This window comes from Wolffia australiana, chromosome 3, assembly GCF_029677425.1.
Source record: "Wolffia australiana isolate 7733 chromosome 3, ASM2967742v1".
Classification (NCBI taxonomy): Eukaryota; Viridiplantae; Streptophyta; class Magnoliopsida; order Alismatales; family Araceae; genus Wolffia; species Wolffia australiana.
In genome coordinates, this window is record NC_135837.1 from 11,506,404 (window position 1) to 11,528,222 (window position 21,819).

At 41.4% G+C, this 21,819-nt stretch overlaps 1 protein-coding gene across 1 annotated transcript; it reads right to left on the reverse strand.

The window, feature by feature from the left end:
- Window positions 1-580: 580 nt before the first annotated feature.
- LOC144700937 (transducin family protein / WD-40 repeat family protein) lies at window positions 581-11,969 on the reverse strand. Its single transcript, XM_078572536.1, has 22 exons — window positions 11,522-11,969; window positions 11,383-11,437; window positions 11,178-11,300; window positions 10,279-10,366; window positions 10,158-10,194; window positions 9,945-10,044; window positions 9,811-9,868; window positions 9,295-9,392; window positions 9,049-9,168; window positions 7,472-7,517; window positions 6,429-6,550; window positions 6,228-6,355; window positions 5,647-6,148; window positions 5,481-5,573; window positions 4,918-5,103; window positions 4,624-4,837; window positions 4,232-4,341; window positions 3,958-4,128; window positions 3,701-3,823; window positions 2,992-3,247; window positions 1,903-2,141; window positions 581-973 (listed from the first exon to the last, which is right to left on the reverse strand). The coding sequence occupies exons 1-22, from the start codon at window positions 11,851-11,853 to the stop codon at window positions 878-880; spliced, it is 3,297 nt and encodes a 1,098-aa protein (XP_078428662.1). The 5' UTR covers window positions 11,854-11,969; the 3' UTR covers window positions 581-877.
- Window positions 11,970-21,819: the final 9,850 nt, after the last annotated feature.

Below are 21,819 nucleotides of genomic sequence, written 5' to 3' on the forward strand. Positions count from 1 at the left end.
AACTCTGTTCAAAAAAGTCCTTGAAAATCACACAATTTAGGGAAACATGAGATAAATCCAAAGGCATTGACAAAAATTGAGTTTCAAAGAAGAACATTTGATCCCAAGCTAACCCCTCAAATATCAACAAACTCATGCAAAAATGCTTAAAATTCATTTTGTAGGGTTATACAAAAGTGGCCAAAAATTAATTTACCCAAATATTAAAACTAAAGACTTATAATGAGAGATACAAACTTATCATGCCATAAGTTTTTTTTCCTGTTATGTGGCACTAAAATTGGCCAAATTGATCTTTTCACCATCATGCTTCATCTAAGCAAGAGGGTGGTGACTGCAAAAAGCTTTATCTAAGCAAAAGTCTTCATCTAACCAAAGATCTAGATTAGTTGCCAAGCCCAAATATTTGTAGTTACTAACTCCAATAAAGGAAGTAGCCGCATGGATGGTTTTTCTAAAATATTTTTTCTAGACTGGTGGTTTTCAGACGTAGAACTTATATCTGAGCTAATAAACGCTAATTTTTATCATCTTCGATTATTTCTCAAATTACTTCTGCAAAGTAGTAACACAAGGAAGGTTCAAGAAACATAATGAAATTGCAAAGTAGCAACAAAGAACAGATCAAATCCAACAGGCATATCCATGGCCTTCACAAAAAGGGGGGGAAAAAGAAACATAATAACATAGATCACTACATGAAAATTTCAAACAAGTTTCCTCTGAACTAGATGAAAACTGCCCACTATCTTCACAGAGGACCAGAAATAATACCTCCATTGATCCCACCAACTCGGGCATTCGATATTTTCTCCTTCATCACTTATACTTGAGTGTGCATGCAATAGAGATAGAGAGAGTTAGAGTCAATTTAATTTTAACCTAACCTCACACTCTGCCTTGTTTTGATCATCCGTTTGAGTGCGGCGAGCCAGAAGTTGCATTCGTCCCAATCACTTGTCGTCAGTAACACCTATAAACATGTAAGCAAAGAAATAAAATACTAATTACGATCTTCACAAACACCAACATCAGGTTTCATAATCGATCACAAATAAACAGCAAACAATGTACTTGATTTTACGTGAAATAATGGCAATTGCTCTTCATCGAAATGCGGAAGTACAAGGTAATTAGTATGTTTCCGGATTCAAACTTATAAATTTAAAAGGTTGCCACTGATTCAAAAATGAGAAAACCGCCAAAATTAACAATTATACGAAATAATTCTTATATAGGTTTTTTTATCGGTCAAAGATTTATCATTGGGCTCTTAGCATCATGAGCCAAATATGACCCTTCCTGAGAAACAAGGATAAGACATGGAGAGGATGGCGATTCTGTGTAATGCGGTAGATCGCAAGAGAAAAATCATAAATTTCTAATGTTTCAAGTCAAATAATGCCATGACAGACGGTATTTTATGATGTCATTAGGTTAAAGTTATCCTGGTAAGATGTTTCCGAAAAAAAAAATATTCCTAGTAATTCATTCAGATAATGCAAATGCAGGGAGAGACATAGAGAGAGAGAGAGACGAGATGATAAGCCACAAGGTCTTGCCCACCACAGTAGCATAAGATTGGAATTTTAAAATCATAAATTTCAAATGGCCCGAGTTAAACAATCTACACCCACTATCGGTGCTATTTTATGACGTCATTATGTGAAAGTATTCTTAGTCAATCATTCAGATAATAGAATGGCAAGAAGAGAGACGAGATGGTAAGTCACATGGTCTAAATCAACTCTCACGGCATGAGATAGATGGCAAGAAAAAATCATAAAGTTCAAATGTTTCATGTCAAATGATCTACACCCACTATCATGGCATGAGATATATGCTATTTTATGATGACAACAAGTTAAAACACCAAAATTATTCAAACGAATTATTGAGTACCTGGATATGGAGGGCGCTGGCATAGTCACCAACGTCCAGAGCCTGGCATAACTGGACGAGCTTGGAAGCAGCATTCGGGGAGATGTCACCGTTATTGAGCTTGGCAAAAAGAGACCCAATTTTCCTAGAATTATCCTCAATTTCTCTCTTCTTTGAGGTGTTGGCATGGGGCCCACCAATGGCATCTGATGTCTCCTTGTATAGTCTTGTCAACGTGGCAATCACAGGTTTCAACTCACCTGCATAAGACAACCGACGAAGAAAGATCGGTTAGTTCTGGATGTTTCATTTTACTCCTGTTGAAACGGGTTGATTTTGATAACTTAGAAGTAGCAGAAGAAAAGGAAACAAATTCTGGCATAAATTTGATTTTAAGCAAATATTTGGACAAAAAAACTAAATACGCCAGGAACATGGGAGAATCTAATTACTTTTTAGTGGTTTTGAGCATTTCGGAAATCCATGGGCGAAGACTAAACATGTTCCATTTATTTAATGTCCCATTTAAGGAAACGCTGGAAAAATACTAAAACCCACAAACTCCAACTGGCCCACGACAAGGAATAATGAAAATTTAGTTTACTTACCTTTTCGAATACAATCTTTTGGTGATAGGAAATATGTTAATTTCGATCAAAAGTGCAGAAAATTATATGAGGCAGATACGAAAAAGAGATTAATTGAAACCTCAGTTTCTATTTTTACAAATAGTCATACATATGGAGAAAAAAACAGACCAAACACCACTAAGAATAAATGGAATATCCAATATATTCAGTCGTTTTTTGAAATAATGTACGAATACAATATTCCTCCTTTTTAATCAATAAAGTCCTATAAAAAGCTTCGAGTTCTCAAAACATTAGGGAGGTTTTCAACTAAAACTTTCAGTCTGAATTGGAAGTCATTCAAATGGAAAAAAGAGAACCTCCGAAATTCAAATATTCCCATGTCTAAAGGAGAAAGTAGAAACAGAAAGGGGATATACAGAGGTGAATTAATCAATGAGCATGCGGAGGAAAAGAGGATTCCCCCTGTGGAGAGAAAGGGATTAAGCATAAAATAATAAACAAAGAGAAGGGATCTTACCCGGTACATTAGATGTATCAACCGTTTGGACTGTGGGTTGTGAAGCAGGAATGGAAGAGACAGGAGCTGCCGGCTGAGAGAGAGTGGGGCTGGGCGGTTGCACTTGATGCCCACCAACTGGACGAGGTATGAAGCCCGGGTTGGTTACAGGAGTAAAAGTTCTTTGTGGTGGATTTGCCACCACTGACGGCGGAGGCTTCTGACCAAGGGCTTCTAGGGGTAACGCAGTTGTGTACATGGTTTCACCAGTTCCTTGCTGTAGAAATAAATTAATTTTTTACAAAAAAGAACAGCAACCAGAATCATAATAAAGAATCAGAGTTTTCTGTCCTCGATGACAATAATGAGTCATCATCCTCATCATTCATCCTAGTCAGGATGGTCAAAACCGTCGTCACTTGTCCCTAAACCGGTGGCGATGATTTTAGCAGCGGATGATTAAGAGGACAAGAAAGGACAAATACCCTCAGCCTGCTGCCCCGAGCTTTAAGTACTGGCACAAAATGACCAGATCTCAATGATGAGTCATCATCGTCTTATTAGCATAGCAGGATGACAAAGACGATGACAAGATTGTCATCGTCATTCGTCTGACATTAGTAAGACCAATTTCTGAATGACATGACAACATTGTCCTGGGACGGCAAACATAATCAAGAATTAAAGATATAATGCCTATAGGAGGTGGGAAGAAGAGTGAGGGAAGCACCGGATACAACTGAGCCCCTAAAGTGTGGGGCTGGAACTGGGGGACGTTCTTCAAGGCGGGAGCCGGTGCCGGTACGAAAAATTTCACAGGGGGCTGGGCTGGTCCAGGAGGAGGATAATTTCCCTGAAATATAAAGATCTCAACTTTCATGTCTATCATAATGTATGTTAATCGAAAATAATTCGCTGAGGTATTTCATCAATCGACAGTGCACTGACGTCACCATGAAACAGAGTTCCAATAAGAGAGAGAATCACCTGATGAGGTAGTTGAGACTGTGGCGGATTGAACATTTGAGCCGGAAGAGGCTCTGGAGTGAAGAAGGATGGCTGTGGTTTCTGCTGAGGAGGCTGGTGGTACCCTCCACCAGGGGAAACGAGGGGCTGATTGTAATTTTCTGCATAAGATGGGACCGAAACACTAGGTGGCTGCAAGAAAAAGAGAGTCTCCACTTAACGAAAAAACGATTTTTCTTAAAAGACAAAAACAACTTTGAAACGCAGAAATGGAAAATATGGATCCGAAAAGTACCTGATAATAATTTAAAGAGCCATTTGCAGTCGGCAAACTTGGTTGTTCAAATCCATAGACAGGTTGTTCAACCGCTGTTTCGTAAGCCGGTGCTTTAGGCGCCAATTTTTCTGTGGAGCAACATGACTTTTAAATGGAGGAAATTCTATCACAGAATTACAATTTTTGAAATAAGTACAATGCAAAAACTGAACAAACCAACAACAACTAAGCTAGTAGCCGTTAATGACTCGTCTCGTTTCGTTTCATAAAAATTATGTGCAAATCAAAACCGAAAAATTTTAACCATTTATATCTGAATAAAATATGATAAGGTATTCAACAGTGGTATAAATTGTTGTTTAACCCGTAAAACAGGGAAAATATTTCATAAACTGGCGTAAAAACCTCACCAACTCCAACTGAGGCGGCTATTCTATCGTGTAGAATGTCAAGCTCTTGAGAAAACCCTTTCGACCCCAAGAGTCTTAGGTAATCCATGGCTATATTAAGAAGCCCTTGACTAGCTAAAAGCTCAACATAATTCTCCACAAGCTTTGCCAACGGTGTAGTGAACTCCTTCCCTCCCGTGGCCAAGAAAAGCACAACAGTTTTCTCCATCAAATCCTAAAATAAATCAAGCAGTCACGAACAGAATATCCTCAGTAATGTAAAAAATAACTTTCTAAAAACGAGGAGTAGATTACCTGGAGAAGGTCAACATAGGTTTTGCCTCCAGGCTCTAATTTCAGACTACATGACCATATTTCAATCGTTTTCTTCAGATTCCCTGAACAAATAAAGCAAAGAGTAGCAGCAAATGTGCTTCCCGAGGCCAGCAATCTTGACGCAAGGGTATCACAAAGGAGAGTCCACTCTTCTTTCTGGGCAAACTGAAAGTTGAAAATAAATTGTGTGTCAATCAGAGAGTAGACATGATCAGATGATGGAATGATGACCGCCAAATTATTTTCTCTTAAAGTTGATCGTTAAAACCAAGAAAATACAACCCCCCCCCCTTGCATGTTAACTCTTTTAATGTCGAAATGATTTTGATGGTATAGAAAAAGCGAGTGCACAAAATAACTTCAAGGAAGAATGAGACTCAAACTCTTCTTCACCTAATCCCATTCCACACAACAAATCGGGAAAAAGAGCCAGGACATAGTCTAAGAGAAGTCAGCAGTTTAACAAAACACAAGATCGGTTAATAAAAAGATATCTCAAATTTCTTTTTATTTATTTCAGTAATGCAAGTAACCAGAAGTACCGTGCAAAGAATGGCAAGAGTCTCCTTCCACAGGTCAAGAGGTCGCTCGTTGACAAAGGCAAGAAGGTCATTTTTCACCATAGCAGAGACAACCTGAAAATTTGTAGAATAAGGCATAAACACTTCTATGAACCGTCCATTAATAAAATAAAAGAACAAATTAAACCTTCAAATATGACAAACTGCTTCGCTGGAGGTACTGATCACGAGTGCTTTCCCAAAGTGCAGGACCACCCATGTTAGCAATGACCAAAGCATCTGCCATTCTGCCCGCTGATATACATTGTGAAACTGCTCCTTTATAGTCACCAATAATTAACGCATGTCTGATACTGTCATCAAATGAAGACTCTGCCCTTTCAGCAAGCCCTTCGGTCTCTAACGGTTTCTGTTCTATCTCAGAAACAGCAGGTGCTTCAACCGGAAAGCTATCAAGTGGTTGAGGGTTGTTGAAGAAGCTTTCTCCACTATCAAGATCAAATGATTTGATGTTGCCTGCGGTTTCATCAAGCGAAAGTTTCTGAGCTACTTCCTGACTGAGTGCCTCAGCCTCTTGAGCTTGTTCAGCAACTGAGAAACCCAAGTGAGCAAGCAACTTCGTTCTGGCTGTTCCATCATCCTCAAACATAACCTTCAAGAAACTCCATGTTTCCTTTTCATCCTCAGACCTACCAAATAAATAATAAGAAATATCAAATAATAGAAAAAATGATCCATCAATGGAAACTCTTTCTGGGGAGCCCATACTGAGATTGAAGATATTTTTGGTCACATAAGACCCTCAATGAAGCCTTCTCCCCATTCTCAATTGCCGTCACAAACTCAGTGGAGCGGCTGACCAAAGAGGATTCCGTCACCAAGGAGTGTATGTGCAACTGAAAAAGAGGGGGGAAAATGAAGGATCTACAAGAAATAAGAGCCAAATTATGTGGGGAGTAGGTTTCAGACCTCCGAACTGTTAGCTGGTGTGCCAGCAGCTGATGCAGTAGGTCTAAAGGTGACGAGCTTGCCTCCAAAGCCAAAAGAAAGGCCCACAGGACGTTTCAACCACTTTGGAGCCCTCAATTTAACTGCAAAAGTTTTTGCATAATGCAATCGACATGAAGTTACATTCAATTACAGAAAGACATATCATCTAAATTAGACTAAATAAGAGGAACTCCATCGCTTTAAAGATGAGTTCAAGTGAAAATCACTATCCAAGTCAAAACCCTGATATTAACATGGATGCTCATCAATTCAACAGAAATAATAATACCAGATATTAACCCTTCATCAGAACTATGAACTTTTATAACTTTTATGAACGTTACTGATGAAATGTTTTAACCCTTATAAGTAGCTTCCCACCCCACTTGTAGAATTTTCCAGGCCATATCATGTTTCTCAAAATTTTTGCTTTTCATGGAAACCAAAGACCACTGCCCAACAAGCCTCAGTTCCCACTAGAAACATTAGAGGGTACGAAAATCTACTAGGATCTCACCGAATGGGCCATCACAATCAGTGGACGGATGATTCCTCCTTACAAACACTTTAAATACCATCAATTCATCATGTATAATGATTTAAAAAAAAAAAATCATGAGTAATGATATGGCCTTCTAACTAAGAATGTTATGGAGGAGGAGATAAAATATCTGTCATAGAAATAACTCACATCAGATCCGTTTATTTCTGTAACATGAAAATTATATTATTTTCGGTTTAGTAATAGGTTAAGGTTACTCCTATCAAGGAATGACAGGATAAAATGCAGCACGAGGTTTCACAATGGACATAGACCATTGTTTTTTTTCCAGAAAATGGATATAATCGATGAATCTCTAAAAGTTGTAGCCATAAATATAATTGTTAGCTCTACGCATGCGCCAGCGAAAAATTTGGGCTACAAGAAAAATGAAGCTGGCAGAGTTTGACAACTAGAATTTAGTAATGGTTTTAGAGATTGAAAACCATCGTGGAGCAAAATGCAAAAGTAAACTGAATACCTGGAGCTTGGAAAGCTGTCCCACCGGCAGACAATTTGGTACTAGCCTGAAAATAATAATTATTAGTTGAGTAATAACAATAAAAAGGGGTAGCAAATGATGGCATCTTCAAATATTAAAATAGTTTTCCACGATTGATGTTCAGAATCAATCAGTATACCATTTGGGTTGATCCCAGGTTCCATGATAATTCATGCTCTAACAAAATGGACAGAATCAGGCCCCATGAACTCAATTAAATCCTCAACATTATAAGTATGAGATCAAAGGGTTTCAACTTTTCTAGGACATGTCCTCTCATTTCCTTCATGAAAAACATGCAAAAAAGATTTTAAAATAGCGATGCAATTCACTCAGACAAACTTCTTTGTAGACTCCCTCATTTATCCCCCGTGCAGTTTGAAAAAGTGTCTTGATACAATATTCCACAAGGAAAAAAACTAGGACAGCCAAAACATGTGCACATTATATGAAGTGCAAAAAGTACACTGAGAAGGAAATTTCATGGTAAGTATTTCAGAAACCTCTCCAATATCAAATACGTTTTTCATGTTAATCCTAGAACTCCTAGTTTAACTCCAAAACTGTGACTGATGAATGATTAGGCATAGATATTTATTCTCAGGCCTAGACGAACTTTACACTGAAGTAGGGTCTACTGTTATAGATGCAGAAACAAATATGAATAGATCATTACATGTTGAAAAGGCGAAGATGAAATAATAGTCTCTGACAAAAAAAAAGCAAGGCAGTGTTTCTTCCCAGGCAACGAATGTGGAGCTCTAGGGTTTAGCCAAAGGAAAATCTCGCTTAAAAAAATAACCATAACGGTATAAATAACAGTAACAAAGATGGCCACTTATGATAGATTTATAAATAGGCCGGTCGGGGAATAAGATAGAGTTAATAGGGAAGCGGTATTGGGCTTTCTTCATTTATGGCCCAACACCAGTCTCCCCTCTTTGAAGATTTTCCAGATTAGATTGTCCGGTTCAGCATCCAACGGGGACATTTTAGTTACATACATTGGATCATGCTAGTTCCATGTGAAAAATTGTATACTTGACTGGTAGTTGAGAAATGTTATTTCCCCTTGGACAATTTACCACATTCAAACCGGCTCCGGGTTGATCACAGATTTGGGTGATCTTCCTCTTTTCGTGAAAGAAAAATATTTTTAAATAGGCTTTGTTTCTCCAATACATGGATGAAAATCACATTCTTTGACAACAGCAGCAAAATTAAGAAGACAGATACAAATTTCGTAGGAAAAAAATCGATAGATGACAGGGATGAATACCCAGTTAGCTTTTATTAAGTTGTTTGATGTGAACATGTAATCATCTCACTGCCTACATGAGGCAGATGGAATGTGACGAAACTGTATGAGTTTTAGTCCAAAATTTTGTTCTAAAGGCCTAGCTCTTCCAGCCCCCCACAACTCTATATTCTATCGAATATCTGCTCTAATCTCTCAATTATTGACAGAATCCAAATGTTGTGCGAGAAATGTATGCCAGTAAATTAAAAGATGCGAGTTGCTCGAAATGGAACTGGAGAAATAAACATCAACTGACCTCGATGTTGTACAAGCCAATCTTGACATCAAATGATGAAGCAGATATGAGGCCAGGTATCTTAGGACACCACTGAACATCAAAATTGCAGCTGGTGCCAGCAGGCAGCTCACTGATAATCTGATCCAGAGAAACGCGGAGAAACAGAGCAGTTAAGAAGAAAATAAGGATATTTTATATCGCAAGAATCGTAAGAGAAACAATGAAAGGATAAAAAAAAACTAATGGGACGGAGGATGTGTTTACCTCTCCATTATTAGTGTCCCAGCAGATAGTTTTATTATCCTTTGAGCATGATACTAAATATAAACTGTCGTTTGGACACCATGACATAGCAATGACCCCTAAAAACACAATAGAAATGATAAGGTAGTTGATCAACGATCAATTTCCTCTCACAAAAACCACTAAAAGACTTTGATCTCATGAGAACACAATGAAGTGTCCTACATCATATATAATATGAAGTAAAAGCTCCGAAATTAACAACTAGAGAAAGGCTTAATAAAAGCAGATTCCGCAATTTAGATATCTGGATAAGAAGTCACAAGGATCCATCATTTTCAGACATGAATACATAGCTTATATAATTTTAAACAAAATAATATGAATTATCTAATTTGAAACTAGTGATATGATGATTAAGAAAAATAAAACAGAAAAAAGCAGTCATGGGAACTAAAACAGATAAAAATTATGGATGTTGAATCAAGAAAAAGCATATAGGAACATGAATTGAAGTAAATGACTATAGAGGTAGACCATCAGTGTGCCCCACGAACTCCTTCAGAGGTGCTATTGCTCTTCTGACATCCCATAGCTGAAAAATGAGACCAAATTAATTCCTAGCAAAAGTTGTTATTATGAATTCACACTGTTTCCAAAGAGAATCAAACTTTGAGGGAAGATGAAGTCCCAGCATCCAACGCAATGATGAGTTGGGTTGACAAGTCCGGATTCCATTGCAAGACAGTGCATCTTCTCGAATCTGAAAAGCTGTCAGAAAAAAAAAACAGTAACAACGTGTTCGACTCTGAATGGCTCAGTTTAATAACGAACCCCCAGCATTAAAAGGAAATTAGATTTGAATATTGAGGAAATCTTCTTACCTAGTAACAGGCTTTTGTTGTCTTAAATCCCAAACAACTGGAATAATTTAAAAAAAAATAATCAGTTTCATAAAACATATATATATTAAAAGGATAGCTAACAGACCCCTGTAATTCTCACCTGTCACTCCATTATGAGAAGTAGATGCCAATATCGGCTGAAACTTGGGGTTCCAAGATGCAAAAGAGACTTCGCTTTGTGCACCGCTCTGCATGTACGTTTACAACAGTGTGAAAAAACTGGCAGGACATAGGAGTTTGACAAATGAAAACTATAAATTAATATTTGATAACAGAAAAAAAACACACCAGAAGAACAGATGGAATCAATTTCATTCACCCTCAGCGAGAGAAAATTTAAAGATATACAACTGCAAAAACTATAAAACGGCCGCCTCAATAAAACAGAAAAAATATGAGCCAGAATCCGCACTTGATTACTATACCAATAGAAATTTGGGTACAAAAAAGATTATGACCAGGTAAATAGAAGGCAAATGACCTTGAAATTTAATTAAGAGGAAAAAAATCCAAGCTCCTCGACAGTTTTCTTACAGTCTGAAAGTATCTCATTATGTTTGACAGTTTTGCTTACAGCCTTTTCAAAAACATACCTTTTTCAAGGTCTCTATTGTGTAGTTTAATTATTTATTTTTCTAGCCTCTTTTTCTGGTTCTCTTCTACTGAACGCTACAAAAAAGTTATAAGCTCTCTCATCGTAGTATATAAACCGATCTCATCAACTTAAAACGCATTTCTTCATCAAAATCCCAGTACATAAATTCATATCTCAACAAGCTCACTGATACTATCCTTGCGACTGATCAAGTCGTCAGGCTGACGATCATTATAAGAAACCAAAACTTCAGCTTTGCCTTTTTGATTAACACTGAGTTGCCCTCCCAAAAAATATGGGCAAAAGGAATAGCCGGTGGCAAGAACAGATGTAAAATTCAAAAGAATAGCGAGTTAAACTCTCAATAAACCCGAATTAATGGTCATGGGCAGAGAATTGCACACCTTCAGCGCCGGATAGTGAATGGGTTCCGAGGGATTTGCTAAATCCCAAATGCAGAGCTCCCCTTCGTCCGCCCCAGAAGCAAGAAGATTTGGGGACAGATTACAAAATTCGAGACCACGAACCTGCCGAAAATTTCACAAAATTTACTACGACGCAAAGTTTGTAAATAAAGTTTCAACCGTCAAAAATCGATGAATCACTTACAGGACCTCTGTGTTTCTCGAGCCGAGCAACAAGCGCACCATCAATCTCCTCCGAACTGCAACCCGAAATTCGGTTCAATCTTTAGCAGATAAAGAGAAAAAAAAGGATCAAATTCCCATTAACAAGCAAAACCCAGTACCGAGAGGAGATCAGCCTGCGAGGATTCCACACGCTGATAGAACCGTCCACGAGACCGCCGGCCACAAGACCCAAAGCGTAATCCTCGGAGGGGGAGCTCGGAGGGCGGCTCCAAGACAAGCGATGGAACCGTTCTCCGCTGGGGCAGGCCCCGACAATGGGGAGCTCGGGGCCTTCCGATCCGAGATCCAAATTGAAAATTTCGAGATTTGCGGAGGAGCTGAAGGACAGATCCACAGCTCCCGCCATTGTTCCGGTCGCCAAGAACGGCGAATCCGGGCAAAACGAGGCCAGGGCCGATCTCGGCACGCTCTTCACGCAGGCGCCCATCATCGTGATCGATCGAGCTCGACGAAGACGAGAGATTCAGCCGAGCGCAGAGATTCAGATCTGGAATGGAAAGAGATCGAGGATTTGGGGAGACGGCGACGACGGTGAAGAGAGCCGGGGTGGGGGTGGGGATTTCAGGAAATGCGAGCGAAAATGCTAGAATAAAAGAGTATAAGTAGTCGCCGCCTGTAACTTAGCCCCTATTGAAGGTTCGTTCCGTCCCCTTTCGTCGTCCGTCATCCGTCATCTGACATCCGTCATTCTTCGTCCCTCGCCCGTCACCCTACCTCCGTCGTTCATCCTCTGTCACCCGGCATCCCATCATCCGCCGGTCATCATCCGTCACTCGTCATCCGTCATCCGTCATCCGTCACCCTTATCCCCATGTCCAGCATTTGTCGTTCGTCACTGTCATCTCTCATCCTTGTCCTCACATCCAGCATTTGTCGTTCGTCACCGGCATCCATCATCCTTATCCCGTCATCTGTCATCCTTATCCCCACGTCCAGCATTTGTCATTCGTCACCGTCGTACATCATCCTTGTCCACGCATCCAGCATTTGTCGTTCATCACCGTCATCCATCATCCTTTTCCTAACTTCCATTGTTCGTCGTCTGTCACCCGTCATCCATCATCCTTATCCCTACATCCAACATTCATCGTTCGTCACCATCATCCATCATCCTTGTCCCCACATCCAGCATTTGTCATTCGTCACCAACATCCGTCACCCTTATCCCATCATCCATCGGTCGTCATCTATCACCTGGCATCCGTCATCCTTATCCCCGCATCCAGCATTTGACGTTTATCACCATCATACATCATCCTTTTCCTCACATCCATCATTCATCATCTGTCACCTGTCATCCATCATCCGCATCCCCACATCCAACATTCGTCATTCATCACCGTCATCCATCATCCTTTTCCTCACATCTATCATTCGTCGTTCGTCACCCGCCATCCATCATGCTTATCCCAGCATCCATCCTTTTTGTTGTATGTCACCTGGCATCTGTCATTCGCGATCCTTCATCTAACAGACACCATTTTTCGGATGATGTATGTCATCTGATGTCTGTCATAAGTCATCTGTCATCGCCATTTCCCTATTATCATTTGTCTTTCGTCATCTATCATTGTCACTTGTCATTCATCATTACTCATTTGTCCCTAGTCATTCGTCATTAATCATTCATTATTCTTCGTTCTTCATTCATCATTTGATATTTGCCGCCCATTTGTCACTCGTCATTAGTCATTCGTCATTTTTCATTGGGCATTCGCCATTGGCTGATCGTCATTTGCCATTTATCATTCATATTTAAAGAGATATGATCACCATGATAAGATCTCATCACAACTCACTTACTGTTCCACATACTCTTTGGCTTTATTATGAACATTTCTAAATTAACCGTCGTGGTATGATACCATTATAACTCGCTTACCATTATTACTAACTTACCAGTGGACATATCATTTGGCTTCATTATAAAAATCACACAATAATAGTTATGAACATGATTTAAACTAACGAATTGAATTGAGATATGGGTTTGTGATTGGCTTTCAAGCCACGTGATTTGACAAACATTGTCATATTATGAATGAATTAAGGTCTTCATTAATTAATGCTACAAAGGTCTTTATTTATAACTAATCTATATCATATCCAAATGCCAGATGCTTGATAGGTTTCTCTAAATGGGAGAAATATTGACATGGAATATTATATGATTAATAAGTAGATTATACGAATAGAAACCACGCATAATATTAATAAGTATTTTTTAAGTATTTCTTCTAAGGTGAAATTGTTAAGAAAATGTTATAATTCGGGCGAATTCTGACGAAACTCAATCAAACTCCAAATTGAATCAAACTCTTCAAAAACATGAAAGTTCCTGAGGTGATTATTTTCCAGATTGACTCAAAAAGTCACTGAATCTGTCTTGATTTGAAGACTAGGGGTCGGGGACGCCGATCACCGCCCCCTAACCTTTTTGCACGACTTCCTTTTCTCGTCTCCTCTGTGCTGGTGTAGATCTATGCCTTCTTGCTCCTTCTCTAGCACCTACCTAAAAATCTGATGCTCCTCCAAAGCTGTCACTTCCTGGGATGTGCTGAGGAGTAGCTGAATAGGTTGACGCCATTGCTCTGATTCCTATGATGAGAGATGCTAAATTAGGGATTGTAGATCTCTTTTTAAGGCTCTTAGAGGAGCTGCAACAGTTGTGGATGGCATGGACCAACCCTAGGGATCCTCCCAAGCTGTAAGATTGCTTGTGGCGATCCCCCTCGGTCATAAACCGCTGTCCAGCTGGAGGAGGACGACGACTAGGGGCAGAGATGGATTCATATGCCCCTAGCCATTAAATATGGTTTCAAGAGGGTTTAATGGGTGCCATTAAATTGCGGAGGTGAATCCGTGTTACTTCTATGCATCCGTGTACCACATCACCAGCTTTGTCATGTGCCCCCTCAGCTGCCTCGTCAATTTTTCATGCTCTGATTCATCATTCGTGTGGCCCGACGGCCCGCATCGGCGGACGAGACCAATCAGAAAGTTAGAAAGATTAGTTAGAAGTCTGACCATCTAATCTTCCTTTAGAATATGGGATAGCCAGGATCATATCCTTTGACCTAAATAGGCTTGTTAAAACCCAAGTGATGTAACACGACGTTATGCGAGTGATGATGATGCAATGATGAAATCACTGAGAAGTACAAATCTGGCATCGACAGGCATCAACGACCATTAGGCTACAGTAAGTGTGACCTAGGAATGCCACTAAGCTCCCGATGATCCGGACTCGGGTTGAAGGCCGACGGTGCGAGCCCGGCTACTGCTGCTTTTGTGCACACCTTCGACGGTCTCAACCAAGGACGTACCAAATGAAATCATAATCCTCAAAACGGGAATCCTATCTATCACTAGTCTAACCCCTTGCGGTGGAGAAAACGTTTGGAGGCACTGAAAGAAATAATATAATGCCGAGAGGGAATCGAAGAGCGTACCAGGAACGGTAGGCTCAGGAGGTGTCTTATTCGACAACTGTGGAAGGCGAGCAACAGGGCGCGGCGGCGTCAAGGCACAGAGGTGCGACAGGCACCAAGGTCAGTGAAGGCTGGATGTGGGGGGCTGCCGATGAGCGACCGTGTAGGCGGGTGAGGGGCGATTGCGGGGCAGCTGAGGGGCAGCCAAAGAGGCGATTGCATGGGCGGTCGCGAAGCAACCGAGGGAGGCGAACGAAGGAGCGGCCGCGTGGGAGGCCTAGGCGCGGCCGCGGGGAGACTGTGGGTTGGTTGGGGGGGGAGGCCGGCAACCGAGTGAATGGCGGCAGGACGGCCGAGGGGCGGCCTCGGGGAGGGTGGCCTCAAGTTAGTCATGGGACGACGGCCTCTGGTCAGCAGCGGGGCGGCAGCCTCCAATCAACAGCGGGGCGGTGACCTCCGATCGACGACAGGGCGACGGCCTCTATTTGGCCGGGGGGGAGGGCACAACAGCGGCTTCAGGTCGGCGGTAGGCCGCGGTGGCCTCCGGTCGGCCGCAGGTCACAACGGCCTTCAGTCGGCCGCGGGACGCGGCGGCCTCAAGTTGGCCACGGGACGCTGTGGCCACGGGTAGGAATAAATGGGGCCCCCTAATAGGAGAGAGAAAACCACTAACAAGCCCACACATGGGCTCACACACGCGCAAATGTTTAGGTCCATACAACGGTCCAAACACGTGTGAACAAACAGAAAACAGACACATACGTGGCCGACATCCAAGGCCTACTAAACAAACAAAACATAAGAAAAGATAACGTCCAACCTTTGTGGTCGTTGACGAGGCCGAGTACTCCAAAGGATGGGTCTCACACATGAGTCTTGCTCGATGAAGTGGTTCGATGGAGTCTTCGAAGCAGGATGATCCCCCATCACAAACTTTGAGTTGGTTCGGCTCGAAGCCCAGGTATGGCATCTTTGTTATTTTATTAAGATCACGACATGTTGGGCTTTGATCTTTATCTACTAATGGAGGCCTAATCCGGTGTGAATCTGAAGAATTTTGATGTTGATAATACCATATTGTTGATAATCCCACTGTGCGTGCACGTCAAATACCTCTAAGATGGGCCTTATCAAAGCTACTTATGAGTTTCTCTCTATGGGCCTTTTGTGGGGCTTGTTGTTGGCCTTTTGTGGGGCTACTATAAGTTGCTGCCTAGGTAGTGGAGCTTGCCATTGTGGGGGTGCTTGAGCACTCCTCAATTTGCCTACCGAGGGCAAGCTTGAGTATGCTGCCACTAGCAGTTGACATCCTCCAAACCACATTTTTAATTATTTTTTACCTCCATCTCTGTAATAAAATAACACACGAACAAGAATAATTGAGTCGATTAATATTAATAATGTTAAAACATAATTTGTATGAAAACAATTGGGCTTCTAAAATATGTAAATTAATGTTTTGCTTTAACATGGTAGATTAGCTGAGACATTAACAGTAAATTTTTATTAAAATGAAAATAATACCAATAAAATGATGCAAAATTTTTTTTTGAGATGTGTAAGTTTCGTTGCCTCATTTTGGATTCATCAGCCCTCTTTACAGATCATGCCAAAATGAGGCATAATTTGTGGAGCTAACAACATAATGAAATTTTGGAAAGTTCTTTCCTATTTCTGGATTAATGAAAACATGGATTAAGGATTAATTTAAAGATATATCAGCCCCTTCATTCCCTAAAATTAGAAATGTAAACTTTTCATCCCCTTCAGATAGTGTCTTGCAAATTTGCCATTGTAGTAGCTTCCTGAGTGAAAGGACATTTTTTATTAAGGTCCATTCTTCTTATTAAAGTGTTTGGGGTATATTTCTCAAGAATTTTGATCAATGAGTTGAATAAGAAGCATCAAATGCACCCTAATGGGGAGTGATAACAAGGTTGGTGTGGGCTTTCCTTCTCAAGTACCAGTAGTTCCTTTTTCTTGGTTTTAGTCTTATTATATAGCCAAGATCTGGAGATTTCCATAAAAACAACCAACAGGAAAAAATACACATGTAGAGAAAATTACAGTCCTTTTAAGTGTTGGGTTATATGCCTTGGTTCAACCATGGAAACACGGTTTCCATTAAGCGAAAGCGTGTGAATCGATTCAAAATCAATCTTTAAAATCAATGCATCAAATTTACCTTGTGGTAAACTTATTCCACCCTTGGCATGCTCATTTTGAGATTGTTCCAAAGTCGTTCATGTGCCCGGCCTCTAGAAGTATCCACGCAATCACTTGGCGCTTGGATCTCCACCTCTTCTTCTTCTTCAACTCTCCTTGGTTGAGTAGAGAGAGAGCAGAAAAAAGGGGGGGTCTCAAATCTGGTTGGCCTGGGGTGCTTAAAGTGAGTGCCCCTTCCTATTTATATCTGGCTAAGTACTTAAGTTTTTCTCAAAAACCCCATAAACTAAAAAATATATTTGCCGATGCCCTTATGATCTTGTGCGTATAACCCTCTTGGCCCATGTATCATTTTAATAAATAACTTTAGTGGCCTTATAACAATTATTGATCAACCTTATTAATTAGCTATATAAACGTATAGATTAATTAACTAAGGATCGATTTAACCCAATTGATACGTTAAGTTTCTAGTCCGTGGTGTGCCAAACTACACCTTATGCTCTAGAAGATATCGAGCAGTGTTTGAACTCTCTCACGAAACCTTTACCATCATCGATTACTGTATATGTTTAATCCATCATCCGTGCGAGACTCTCAAACAACTCTTAGGGTATGGTTTATCGTCAAACATTAATCCGTCATTCGATTAGTACTGATGTGTAACGAGGATCATTGGAGAATGACTTCTCCTCACTGCCCTGGCCAGGTATTTGCTTCATTGTCTTCCTTGAATCAATATCCTCTTATACCAAGGGAGGATGATCCCGTTTGACCACTCAATCACCTTCGTGAACTTCTCATTACATCCAAGCTAGGACTTGTTTGGATCCCATGATTAGATGCTCGTAAGTTGTAGTCAAAATGTAGCTGTCCATTCACGAGATGTCCTTGGTGTCTCATGTCAGTGGATCACTTATTGACATTTAGGTATAATACCATTCAGGGATTCATACTGATCAATTTAGTGAACTTGATGTCGGACGTCGTAGGGGACGTCGTCTAGTCGAAACTGAATATGATGGTTCGGCACCGATAAGGGATGATGGTATCAGACTATGCAGTCTCGTCGTCCGACGGTTCTAAACCCTAATGGGTTGATGTAACTACGATGCAAGATGAGTGTCCTACATGTCGTACGTGCAGGCTCCGACTCGAGGGAGGCGCCGAGCTCCAAGCTTGGATGGGGTCGCCGGCTACCGGCGATGGTGGCCTCTCGAACCTCATCGAAGTGACGAAGGCGTCTATGGCCAAACAAAATCTTTTTGTAGGGCTCGCACGTAACTGATGGTCTCGTCCGTACCGATAAGACACTCAAGTGAGTCGTAGTTCTCTCAAAGCCTCTCTCACTACCTAGCCTGAGCGCGGTGGAGTCAAGACGAAATTATATTGCAAGAGGTAAATAAATGAGCAATAGGAGAGGATGGTGTACCTCGTCAGCACGTAGCTCGTCGGTGCAAAACTTCGTCAACGTTGGCAGCGATTCAAAGTGGGTGGAGTGGAGAGACGCTGGAGAGTAGACGGCGACTCGACAGGTAATCTATACTTGGAGTGGTGGTAAAGGGGTGGAGGAGAGGAAGCGGCGAGGCGACCACAAAGGTAACGCAGCTCAAGCAACTCGGCTGCGCTCGCTGGGGCTAGCGTGTGCTAATTGTCCGAGCAAGTCACCTAGCAGGTGCGAGCAGCGGTGTTCTTTCACCGACGAGAATGGCGTCCCGGCATTGACCAGTATTGGAGGCAGGTCAAATTGTCACAAGCAGGCAGAACGTGGGGGCTGGGCCGTCACCTCCATACCGTGAGCCAGTTGGTCATTCTCAGTTGAGTAGCCTGATGGTTTTCTCACCCAAGACGGCCCGAACAGGAGGACACATCCAAGGGAAGGGCTGCTGGTCAATTCCACGTTGATCGGCTTTCACAATCAGGGGGCACCCTCCCAGATCTTGAATTCTCGACCAAGGTGAGTGTAGCCCGGTGAGCTATCAGTCACGACGAGCTCAGTCGAGGGAACTGCCGACGGCTGACCCCGAGTAGGAGAATTCACGGTCGGGGAATCTCTAATCGAGCAAAAAGCCCAATCGAGCAATTCTAACCTTGCAAGTTGGCGACCAGGGTTAGCTCTGGCCATGAGATTCACGTATGGGATGATCTCTGACCGACAAAATTATCAATTTCAGGTGATCGGCAGAATTCTCGGCGATAGCGAATTGGGAATCGAAGTCTTGGCCGCCCACGACTTTGCAGAAAATTCACGATTGTGACTTCCTCAAGCTTGGGAGAGCTCGAATTTGGGGGTCTGAGTCTTCAACGTCGCATCTGGTATGCGATCGATTTTTTTTCCCATTGACCGGTGGGACGTGAGCAGGATGGCGGGAATTGTGACGATTTGGGGTTGTTGATCTTTTCCAGTAGAGGGTGGGGGGATTCCAGGGAGGAAGAATTAGAGGGGGAACGGGGAGGAGTCCTATGGGTCTCTCCTCTTTCCCCTTGCAAATTCTCCTTCCTAGAGGCTTCGCGGATTCCTCTCTTCCCCTCCTTTGTTGATTTCTCTCGCTCGAGGGGGTGAGACCAGAACACAAAATCACACGATTCTTCTTGTTTCTTTCCTGATCTGTTTCTCTAGGGCGCTCTCTCTTCCCTTATAAAGGAGAAGGGATGGGCCCTTAAGTGGGCTAACAAAGAAAGGGGAAAGGGGTCCATTAAGGGGGCCCTTATAGTTTGGCCCCGCCCATTACAAAGACAAAGGGGATATTGACAAAAATAAAAAAAGAAAAAGGGAAGGGAAAGGACTAGGGGCCCCTTCCCGTGCTGACGAAGATGGACATAAGATGAGAACGGGATGCGAAGAAAACAAGACGTCAAACACAAAGAAACACTAACGACTAGGAAACGACAAAAATCAAAAGGCGATAACAAGCATCTTTCACCCAGCTTTCGATGACGGTGGTCGGCGGCGCAGACGACGTCGTCGTCGATCTTCAATGGCATGCGCCACCAGAACTATTTCTCCAAACAGCACCCACTACATGTCCTTAGTGTCACCACACTAATAACCACATGATCAGCTATACTTATCGTATAAGTAGGATCAATTAGTGATATTCTATCTGGATAATTTTATGTCCATCTCAATTATTGACGAAGGCAAATGGGGTAATAATTTCAAATGTCGTTGTGAATTTAATTTCCCTACTATCAAATAAATTTGATGAAATATAAAAACTTACTCAAATGTATAATGCGATTAAGGTCGTCTCCACAGGGATTGGCCTTTAGAGAGATATTCAATACTTGAGTTACTAGTTAAGAGATAATGATACTAACACCACTAAGGAGTGGTGAGTGTAGTGGGAGTCGAATAACTAGTAAGTGAAAGGATGTTGTATTATCTATATATTCTTAGAAATACTAGAAATTATAAAGAAAAAAGAGATGCATTAAGAGTTATGATAAATATTAGCAAAAATGATACAGTACGGACTTTTGACAAGATCTTATAACATTCTATGAATAAAGACAAAGGGGTTACCTTAACCACTGATAAACTCTATGAGAATATGAGTAGAATCTGAGGATGGTGGTATTTGTAATTGAGAAGAGAAAAAGAAACTGTAGTAATAAGAGTTTAGAAGAAAGTTGAAAGAAAGTAAAGATATTAATATTTTTACTAGAAGTTGTTTATAAGAGAAATTTATATGTGTAGTAGTTACTATAGGTTGGTATGAATGTTTCTATATTTTCTCGATATTCTTTTATATATTTTTAGGGGCAAATTTTGAAGTAAGACTCGATTTAGCCGAATACCCGAGAGATGTTCGACCGAACGCTTAAGAGGAGGTCGAAATGAGAGAACTATATACTGTATTTGACCTTATATGCCTTATATATTTATATACGCTTATTTATAGTTGAAAGTAGGTGGTTAACGGGCAGTTCTGTCAAACGCCCATGAGGTGCGCGACAGAGTGCTCGATAGTGATAATCTATGTACCTTTTTATATGATGTTTATGATAGAAAATCAAATTAAGAAGATAAATTCTGTCGAACCCCGTGAGGTGTTTGACAGAATGCTTGTGATAAGTCCGGTAGGTAGAGATATATATTTAACGTTCAATAAGGTTTCAAAAATGAACTTATATGAAATAGAAGATGAATTATAGAACACACCAGGGTTCGATACTACGCCCAAATGGTATCCCAGTGATGAATAGTGATTGAACTGAACTAGCTTGCTAATTGAACGAACTTGAATCAAACTTAAAGTATCAAACTATCGAATGTCAACAGAGAAAAGCTCGAATTTATTGGATTCTGCCCTGAATCGAAGAACACAAGTGGCAGCGCCGATCGCCGCCGCCTAGCGTCGGTATGTATCATTTCTCCTCTCTTCTCTCCCTTGCTGGCACAAAATTAAGCACTCCTGGATCTTCCCTGAAGCCTTCGTGAGTCCTCCGCAGCCACCAGCACTATCACAATGCCGACGTCTTGCTTCCAAGCTCAGAAGGGACCTCCGCCTCTATTTCCGGTCTTGACGACAAGAGATATCAAATTAGGGGCTCTCGGTCCCCTTTTAATTGCTTGGGAGGGATCCCAGAGGTCGTCCAATGGAGGGGGATGGCCATGGTGGCTCTCCTCGGCCGTTGGATCGCCGCTGGTCCCCCCTAGCCGATCGAGAACAGCCTCCGATCAACCTAGAAATTGGATCGAAATGCCCCTGGCCATCCGATCGTCCTTGTAAGAACCCAACGGCTGCGATTAAATCGCAACCGTGGACCCGTGTTATGGTGCACCCCTACGTCCA

Excerpts from the sequence above, each read along its gene's own strand:
- LOC144700937 (XM_078572536.1), bottom strand. The coding sequence starts at position 11,853 with ATGATGGGCGCCTGCGTGAAGAGCGTGCCGAGATCGGCCCTGGCCTCG. Across the intron at positions 6,149-6,227 it reads CAAAAATATCTTCAATCTCA|GTCTGAGGATGAAAAGGAAA; the intron begins GTATGGGCTCCC and ends TTTATTTGGTAG. Across the intron at positions 2,142-2,991 it reads TGATACATCTAATGTACCGG|GTGAGTTGAAACCTGTGATT; the intron begins GTAAGATCCCTT and ends TGTCTTATGCAG.